The 9,497-nt window shown below is 52.2% G+C and overlaps 2 protein-coding genes across 2 annotated transcripts in view; both read left to right on the top strand.

Annotated features, from left to right (window-relative positions):
* Positions 1 to 9,497, top strand: part of DHRSX (dehydrogenase/reductase X-linked) — a 136,238-nt gene that overhangs the window by 10,222 nt on the left and 116,519 nt on the right. The window lies entirely within an intron of this gene.
* On the top strand, positions 4,303 to 7,052 carry ZBED1 (zinc finger BED-type containing 1). Its single transcript, XM_004385187.2, has one exon. It carries the CDS (start codon positions 4,333 to 4,335, stop codon positions 6,424 to 6,426), a length of 2,094 nt encoding a protein of 697 aa, XP_004385244.1. The 5' UTR covers positions 4,303 to 4,332; the 3' UTR covers positions 6,427 to 7,052.

Below are 9,497 nucleotides of genomic sequence, written 5' to 3' on the forward strand. Positions count from 1 at the left end.
AAAGAGTAGAGAAAATTGGCAAGATGTGTTTTAGAGCCCCGTTGAGCCCTCACGTAGGTTTTCCCTAAAAGTTCTGTTGTAACGAGGCAGGCTTTCTGGCATGGAATATGGGTTTGTAAACGTCGTACTGGAAGACTAATTGCTGTTAGCTGCCATTGAGAGTCACAGCCACCCCATGCGTAACAGGAGGAAACGCTGCCCAGTCCTGAGGCATCCCCGTGATCGGTTGTGGATCGGACCGTTGTGATTCATGGGGTTTTCATCAGCTGATTTTCAGAAGTCAATTGCCAGGCCTTTCTTCCTTCAGCACTACTATATCAGACAGGATTCTGACTAGCTGCGACCGCATTGACTCTGACGCGTGGCGCCCCCAAGCGTGTCAGAGCAGAACTGTGCTCCGCAGGGTTTTCAGTGGCTGATTTCTGGAAGGAGATCTCCAGGCCTTTCTTCCTAGTCTGTCTTAGTCTGGAAGCTCTGCTGAAGCCTGTTCACCATGAGTGACCGTGCTGGTGTTTGAAATACCGCGGGTGTCACAGCTTCCAGCATCCCAGCGACACGCAGGCCACCACCATACGGCAGTCTAGAAGATAACTGCCATCTGCCATCGAGTCGGCCCTGACTCATGGTGACTGACCCCGTGCACAACAGTACGAATTGCTGCCTGGTCCTGCTCCATCCCTGTGATTGCTGCCACATCAGAAAGTTGTGCTCCACAGTGTTTGCAGTGGCTGTTTTCAGAAGTAGATCCCCAGGCCTTTCTTCCTAGTCCCTCTTAGTCTGGAAGCTCTGCTGAAACCTGCTCAGCATCACAGCAGCACGCAAGCCTCCACTGACAGACGGGTGGTGGCTGTGCATGAGGTACATTGGCCGGGAATTGAACCCGGGTCTCCCACATGGAAGGCGAGGATTCCACCACTGGACCGCCAGTGTTGTCCTCAGAGGCAGTAATTAAAACACCAAAACTTGTTGCTGTCGAGTCGATTCCGACTCATGGTGACCCTCTAGGACAGGTGAGAACTGCCCCGTAGGGTTTCCAAGGAGCACCTGGTGGATTCCAACTGCCAACCTTTTGGTTAGCAGCTGTAGCTCTTAACCACTTAGACTCAAAAATATGCCAGTGGACTCACTCAAAAAGCTATTTAAGCTGGGCTTCTGCGTTTCAAACCATATACGGCGGTTGATTTTTAGAAGCTTCGGTTGTTAAAAGATTCTCTTTTCTTTTTCCTTTTTCTGTCTTCAATGTGATATTTTCATGTAACTTTAAGATTTTTCTTGATGAACCCCACATCAGCCCTGAACGTCTGAACCTTGAGACAGATGTTGTGCGTTTGATTGGGGGCTCAGGGGGGCCACCCCCAGGCGGCCTGAGTCCTGGCCTCCCTCCCAGGCTTTCAGAAACAGGAAGCATCCAACCCACATTCAGTCTTGTTGGTTTTGTGCCCACGTGAAGGGCGGCGTCAGGCGTCCCGTGGATGGAACGCGGCCCTTTTCAGACTTCCTCCTCTTCGGATCCCCTTTGCGCCCTCAAAAGAAGACCCCAAGAAGCGTTGCAGTACGTGGGTTATGTTTATCAACGCTTACTGTATTAGAGCTGACAACACAGAGAGTGAAAGCGTATTTAACCATTTAAAAATAGCACTAAAACCAGCAACAGTAGCCGTGGAGTCGACCCTGACTCACGGTGCCCCCCTGTGCGTCAGAGTAGAACTGTGCTCCGTGCGGTTTTCAGTGGTTGAATTTTCAGAAATAGATCGCCAGGCCTTTTCTCTGAGGCGCCTCTGAGTGGACTCCAACCTCCAGCCTTTTGGTGAGCATCCGAGCGTATTAACCGTTTGCATGACCTAGGGACTCCTAGGAGTAAATAAAAAAAAACAGAAACAGTTGCTGTGGAGTCAGTTCTGACTCATGAGAACCTCATGTATGTCAGAGTAGAACTGTGCTTATAGGGTTTTTAATGGCCGAGTTTTCAGAAGTACATCACCAGGCCTTTCTTCTGAGGCACCTCTGGGTGGACTCTAGCCTCCAACCTTTCGGTCAGCAGCTGAGTGCATTAATGGTTTACGCCACTTGGGAAGTCCAAAAACAGCAATAGCACACCATTTACCTGTTACTACAATAACACTTTGTTTATAATAAAAAAGTAACTATAGTATTCAAAACAGACAAAACTGGGGAGAAGAGTCGCCTTGTTTTACATCTTTGAAGACCTTTGTAATTACCAGCCGAGGGGGGACACAGCTAGGGTCCCCCATCTGCCTTTGCAGTGTGTCTCTCTGGATTTGTTCTAGAAGCAAATGAAGAAAATCCAACGTCTCACACCTGTGTGATCGGAAAAAGCGGAACCTCAGCGAACCCCAGGAAGGATCTTGCAGGCAGACCCCTGGGGGGCTCTGACCACAGCTTGGTTGTTGTGATGTGCTTCCAAAAATCAGCCAGAGAGAACCCTGTGGAGCACAGGTGTCCAATTTCCAAGCTCTCACGGGGATGGCGCAGGACCAGACACGTTTTGGTCTGTGGGACGTGGGGTCGCCATGAGTCGGCAGCGGACGACAATGACGATACTTTATGGGGTGTCCCTGGTGATGCAAATGGTGACCGTCCTCGGCTACTCACCAAAAGGTTGGAGGTTCAAGTCCGCCTAGGGGTGCCTCAGAAGAAAGGCCTGGTGACTTGCTTCAGAAAATTCAGCCAATGAATTTTGGAGCACAGGTCTACTCTGACACACATGGGGTCGTCATGAGCTGAGTCCATTCCACAGCAACTGGATTTTACTGGTTTGAAGTGGGAGGTGAGCTAACATTCCATTCCCTGGCGTGGCACCCCAACACCAGGGCCCTTGTTTTACGTGCTCTGTCAGTCACCTGTGTGCAGAAGGCCCGGCGCCCAGCTCTCAAACTCAGTACAGACGAGGCCCGTGAATCTGCCCCAGCAACAGCCTCGACCCAGCTTTGGCAGGGGGTTCTGCTGAGCTGCCAGCATTCCAGCTGATCAGATACACGACGATGGGTCCATTATAAACCTCGGGACTGTCTTGTCTCAGTCAAGGTTTTCTAGAGAAAGAGAACCAGTGACATATATATATGTATATGTATTGCCGTGAGTTGGAATCGACTCGACGACGGCGATGTTTTCTTTTTTATACACACACACACACACACACACACACACCAGGGCTCCATATATACGTGTGTTTGTGTATATATGTATGTACGTGTGTATATACATATATATGTGTGTGTGTCTGCTTATATACAGGAGCCCTGGTGGCGGGATGGTTAAGAGCTTGGCTGCTAACCAAAAGGTCTGCAGTTCGAATCACCAGCCACTCCTTGGAAGAAACCCTGTGGGGCAGTTCTACTCTGTCACATGAAGTCACCAGATCTTTCTCCACTGACCTTTTGGTTAGCAGCCGAGCTCTTAACCACTGGGCCACCGGGGCTCCATATATACGCGTGTGTCTTTATATCCAGGAGCTCTGGTGGTGCAATGGTTAAATGCTCAGCTGCTAACCAAAAGGTCAGCAGAGAAAGATCTGTTGACCCCACGTGACAGTAGAACTGCCCATAGGATTTTCTAGGCTGTAATTTTTATGGGAGCAGGTCGCCAGGTCTTTCTCCCGTGGAGCAGCTGGGTGGGTTCCAACCGCCAGCCTGTATGTTGGCAGCCAAGCGCTTAACCCTTTCCCCGCCAGGGCTCCTTACGTGACTGACAACGCCTGCAAAGATCCGGTTTCCAAACAAGGTCACACTCACAGGTCCCTGGGGTTAGGACTTCAACACATCTTTCTGGGGGGCACCATTCAATCCCTAACCATGGACCTCAGAACAGAACATTCTAGAACATTCGGGGCACCTTTTCAAATTTGCCCGAAACCCGTTGCCTTCGAGTGGATTCCAACACAGCGACCCTACAGGGCAGAGTGGAATGGCCCCATAGGGTTTCCGAGGCTGTCATCTTTAGGGACGTTGGCCGCCACATCTTTCTCCCGCAGAGCAGCTGGTGGGTTCAAACCACTGACCTTTTGGTTAGCAGCTGAACGCTTAACCACTGCCCCACCAGACCTCCTCAAATTTGCCAAACTTTAAAATAAAAAAAAAGAGCGAGTCTATTTCCCTGCCTCTGGAATCCCTGCATAAAATTCACTTGGAAGAAAGAACGCACTCTTTGCTAAGACTCTCCCCACGAAAGCCAGCCTGCCGGGTCCCCGCAGCCCCGTCCCCACGTGCAGCCGGAACTCGCACCCCGACCTGCAGAGCCCTGTCACGTCTCACGCTGTGTTTGTCTCGCTGCTTTTTAGCAGGTGCCCGTCGCAGGTGAGCGGAGGCAGCCGTGATGGACACCAAGGGCTTGGACGGCTCACAGGCTGACCTGAAGCTGGTGGCACACCCGCGCGCAAAAAGCAAGGTGTGGAAGTACTTCGGCTTCGACACGGACGCGGAGGGATGCATTCTGCAGTGGAAGAAGATCTATTGCCGCATCTGCATGGCCCAGATCGCCTACTCCGGCAACACCTCCAACCTGTCCTACCACCTGGAGAAGAATCACCCGGAAGAATTCTGCGAGTTTGTCAAGAGCAACACAGAGCAGATGCGCGAGGCGTTCGCCACCGCCTTCTCCAAGCTGAAGCCCGAGTCTTCGCAGCAGGTGGCCCAGGACACTCTGGCCACCAAGTCGGGCCATGGCTCCGACACCAAGAGGCAGCAGGAGCTGACGGCCGCCGTCATGGGTTTCATCTGCGAGGGGCTGTACCCCACGTCCGTGGTGGACGAGCCCACCTTCCGGCTCCTGCTGAAGACGGCCGAGCCCCGGTACGAGCTGCCTAGTAGGAAGTTCTTCTGCACCAAGGCCATCCCAGAGAAGTACAGCGCCGTGCGCGAGGTGATCCTCAGGGAGCTCCGTGACGCTCTGTGGTGCGGCATCTCCACGGACATGTGGCGCAGCGGTAACCAGAACCGTGCGTACGTGACGCTGGCTGCCCACTTCCTCACCAACGCACTCCCCAACTCACTCTCCCTCACGTCCCGGTGTCTGAAGACGTTTGAGGTGCCGGAGGAGAACGCGGCGGAGACCATCACGCGCGTGCTCTACGAAGTGTTCATTGAGTGGGGCATCAGCGCCAAGGTCTTCGGGGCCACCACCGACTACAGCAAGGACATCGCCAAGGCCTGCTCGCTGCTGGACATCCCCGTCCAGATGCCGTGTCTCGGACAGACCTTCAACGCCGGCATCCAGCAGGCGTTCCAGCTGCCCAAGCTGGGCGGCCTGCTGGCGCGGTGCCGCAAGCTGGTAGAGTACTTCCAGCAGTCGGCGGTCGCCATGTACATGCTTTACGAGAAGCAGAAGCAGCAGAACATGGCGCACTGCATGCTGGTGAGCAACCGCGTGTCCTGGTGGGGCAGCACGCTGGCCATGCTGCAGCGTCTGAAGGAACAGCAGTTTGTCATTGCCGCTGTCCTGGTGGAAGACAGCAACAATCACCATCTGATGCTGGAAGGCACCGAGTGGTCCACCATCGAAGGGTTGGTAGACCTCCTCCAGCCTTTCAAGCAGGTGGCTGAGATGCTCTCGGCCTCCAAGTACCCCACGATCAGCATGGTCAAACCGCTGTTACACATGCTGCTGAACACCACGCTCAACATCAAGGAGACAGACTCTAAGGAGATCAGCATGGCTAAGGAGGTCATTGCCAAGGAGCTCTCGAAGACGTACCAGGAGACCCCCGAGATCGATATGTTCCTCAACGTGGCCACCTTCCTGGACCCGCGCTACAAGAAGCTGCCCTTTCTCTCCACCTTCGAGCGTCAGCAGGTGGAGAACAGAGTGGTAGAAGAGGCCAAGGGACTCTTGGACAAGGTCAAGGACAGCGGCTACCGGCCGGCGGAGGACAAGGTGTACGCGCTGCCCGAGGAGCCCCCGGTGAAGAAGCTCACGCTGGTGTCCACGCCACCACCGCCCACCAGCGTCATCAACAACATGCTGGCCGAGATCTTCTGCCAGTCGGGGGGCGCTGAGGACCAGGAGGAATGGCACGCCCAGGTGGTGGAGGAGCTGAGCAACTTCAAATCCCAGAAGGTGCTGGGGCTCGGTGAGGACCCCCTCAAGTGGTGGTCCGACCGCCTGGCGCTGTTCCCCGTGCTGCCCAGAGTCCTCCAGAAGTACTGGTGCGTGGTGGCTACGCGCGTCTTCCCCGAGCGGCTCTTCGGCTCCTCGGCCAACGTGGTGAGCGCCAAGCGGAACCGCCTGGCCCCCGCGCACGTGGATGAGCAGATCTTCCTGTACGAGAACGCCCGCAGTGGGACGGAGGCCGAGCCGGAGGACGAGGATGAGGGGGAGTGGGGCCTGGACCAGGAGCACGTATTCCCCTTGGGGGACGCCCTCGGTGTCAGCAGTGGCTTCTTCGGGATCCGAGACGGCGGGTTCATGTAGCGGGAGCGGGGGCAGGTGCAGGTAGCCGGGAAAAGGGGGCTTCCACCGACCTGTGGGACGCTTCGCTGTAAATACGGACACCACGTAGGGTCGTCCTGGCTGGATTTTTTTAACTTCGATCCACAAGCTTTGGAACAAACAGGAAGGAGAGGGGGAGAGACAGCTCTGGGTGTCTTGAAAATTGAACGTTTTGCCTGGGAGTTGGCCAGCCTTGCCTTCTCCCCTCATCCTGGAGAAAAAGGGAAATGAAATGTGGAAGACTCTACACTTCTGCGTGCAGACATTCCCTAGCCTTCGCCTACGTGGCATAAACACACTTTATGTGCTCCACTACTGTCTGGGAAGTTGGCGGTTTGAACCCACCTGGAGGTGCTGTGGAAGAAAGGCCTGGCAATCTGCTTCCCAAAGGTCACAGCCTTGAACACTGCAGAGCACAGTTCTACTCTGACGCACCCGGGGTCACCACGAGTTGGAGTCGACTCGACAGCAGCCAGTAGCAACATACTTTGTAGGATTAGAGCGAGGGGAAGCTGCTTCAGGAGTCACAATTGAATAGAATTAGGACACCCCAGGTGGCACAAGCAGTTAAGCACTCGACTACTAGCTGGAAGGTTGGCGGTTCGAACTCACCCACAGGCGCCTCAGGAAGAAAGGCCTGGCGATCTGCTTCTGAAAGGTCACAGCCTTGAAAACCCCACATTGCACAGTTCTATTCTGACACACATGGGGTTTGCCGTGAGTTGGAATCAACTGGACGGCAATGAACACCAGTCACCGAAAAGGAAGAGCCAACGCCAGAGTCCACAGTTGAAGCAGAGTTTGTGGGAGAATTTCATTCTTTGCAGACACTTACACATAACACACAATTTGTGTTTTCCGTGGCGGGGGGGGGGCGGGGGGTTTGAATCACAAAAACAAAACGTGCACTCAGCAACTGCAACAAAAATTAATTATAAGACAAAACAAAACAAAAACAGGTATAGGCAGAAGAGAAAGGGCGTTCTCCATGCACCGTGGACTTAACTCTTGCCATGTGTTGATAAAGGGATATATGTTTACATTTTAATTTAAGAGAAAGCTGTGCCTCGGAAACTGGGAAAACGTTCTGTAGCAACGGTGCCCCTGGAAAAGAGACGCGTTGTTCGTTTGGTGGAAAAAAAATGTTAAAAATCAGCGTAAAATGCAAACACTTATTAAAAAAGCAAAAAAAAAAAAAAAAAGACACATCAAGTGTGTTTTGTGTTCTGCCTTGTTTTGTCTTCCTCCCCTTGCCAAAATCTAACCTGTGGAGGCGGTAGTTGTAAGCCAGTGCTGGGTTTGGCCCAGAATGGTGTTTTTTGGGTGTTTGGGGTTGTTTGTATCTCAGTGTTGAGAATGGCTTAGAAATCTGCTCTCAAATACAGCCAGCCTTAACGCGCCCACAGCGGCTTCGGGACATATAAAGGGGTGTTTGAGATTTGACTGGGAGTCCCCGGGTGGTGCAAATGCTGAACGCGTTGGGCTGCTAACTGACAGGTTGGAGATTCGAGTCCACCCAGAGGCGCCTCATAAGAAAGGCCTGGCACTCTACTTCTGAAAAATCAGCTACTGAAAACCCTGTGGAGCCCAGTTGTACTCTGACACGCATGGGGGTGCCATGAGTCAGGGTTAACTCGACGGCAACTGGGTTTTAGAGTTTAATACAGGAAAAGAAAGACTCTTGTATTCCCTCCTTTAAGCTCCGTAAAACCAAACCAAATCTGCTGCCATCGAGTCAATTCCAGCTCACAGCGACCCTGGAGGACAGAGTAGAACTGCCCCACAGAGTTTCCGAGGAGCGACTGGTGGATTTGAACTGCCGACCTTTTGGTTAGCAGCCGAATGCTTAACCACTGCGCCACCAGGGCTCCATTTAAACTCTGTATTACAGGACAGTTAACTTAAAAAAAATGGCCGTGAGATAGTTCAAGGTTCACTGTGGGTTGCTTCCTACTCTTCAGGGAAAGATAAAGAAATTCTCAAAATGTAGACCTACATTCTCAACCCCAGGAAAAGTGCCCCCTTAAGTCACTGCCTTTTTCCAGAAGACACGCGCATCTCTTAGGTTCCTATATACGACTCTTCTGCTTATACATTGAAACAACCCACGTTGGGAAGTTGGTCTACAGGGGGCGTGTGGTTTAGAAGGAGTCCCTGGGTGGTGCAAACAGTTGACATGCTTGGCTGTGCACCCAAAGGTTGCAGGTTCGAGTCCACCCAGAGGCGCCTTGGAAGAAAGGCCTGGCGACTTTCTCCTGAAAAAAATCAGCCTTGGAAAACCCTGTGGGCCACAATTCTACTCTGACACATGGGGAAGCCAGGAGTCGAGGTCAACTTGACAGCAAGTAACAACAAGATGAAAATGTCCCAGCGAGCTGTGTTTGGGCATTTTAAAATTATTTTTAACTGATTTTGCAAGTCTTGCACATTTGGTTGTGGTTTTCTTCTTTAACATTTTAGAATTTGACTCTTGCTCAGTAAACCAGAGAAATTAATCTGCTACTGATTTATTCGTCTGATATGTGTTAATAACGGTATCACTTTATTTGTTTAAAGCCTCTACCTGGGAGAGGCTGGCTGTTGAGACAGACTTTTCTGGACTGCAGACAAGTCCACACTGATTTTTGTTCTTGGGTTCTTGGACGTTGTGAAGGATGAATGCACTTTGGATCTTTTTTGGATCATAAAGCTGTGAGCTAGGGAAACACTCCCATCCGTGGTAGGCGTGTTTGCATTTTCCTTCACTGGGTTTTCTTTGTCTTGGAAATGGTGGTATGGTAACTGGTTTTCTAAGACTTGGGTCTTGTCTTGAGAATTAAACCAGGACTAGGGGGTCCCCAGGAGCCCTGGTGGAGCAGTGGTAACTGAAAGGTTGGGGTTCCTTGGTTGGTTCCCTGGTGAGATAGAGTGTGACCGCAGTGGGTTTTTTTTTTTTTTTTTTTAGGTGGTCCCCATGAGTTGGAATCCATGCCACAGCAAGTAACAAAGACATTCTTAGGAACGTCAGTTCTACCTCCCTTCTTCTCTTCCTCCCTTCCTCCCTTCCTCCCTCC

Source organism: Trichechus manatus, unplaced genomic scaffold (genome assembly GCF_000243295.1).
Source record: "Trichechus manatus latirostris isolate Lorelei unplaced genomic scaffold, TriManLat1.0 scaffold00134, whole genome shotgun sequence".
In the NCBI taxonomy this organism is placed as follows: domain Eukaryota; kingdom Metazoa; phylum Chordata; class Mammalia; order Sirenia; family Trichechidae; genus Trichechus; species Trichechus manatus.

Bases quoted from the DNA above. Each gene is read 5' to 3' on its own strand.
- ZBED1 (XM_004385187.2), top strand. From the start codon at position 4,333: ATGGACACCAAGGGCTTGGACGGCTCACAGGCTGACCTGAAGCTGGTG.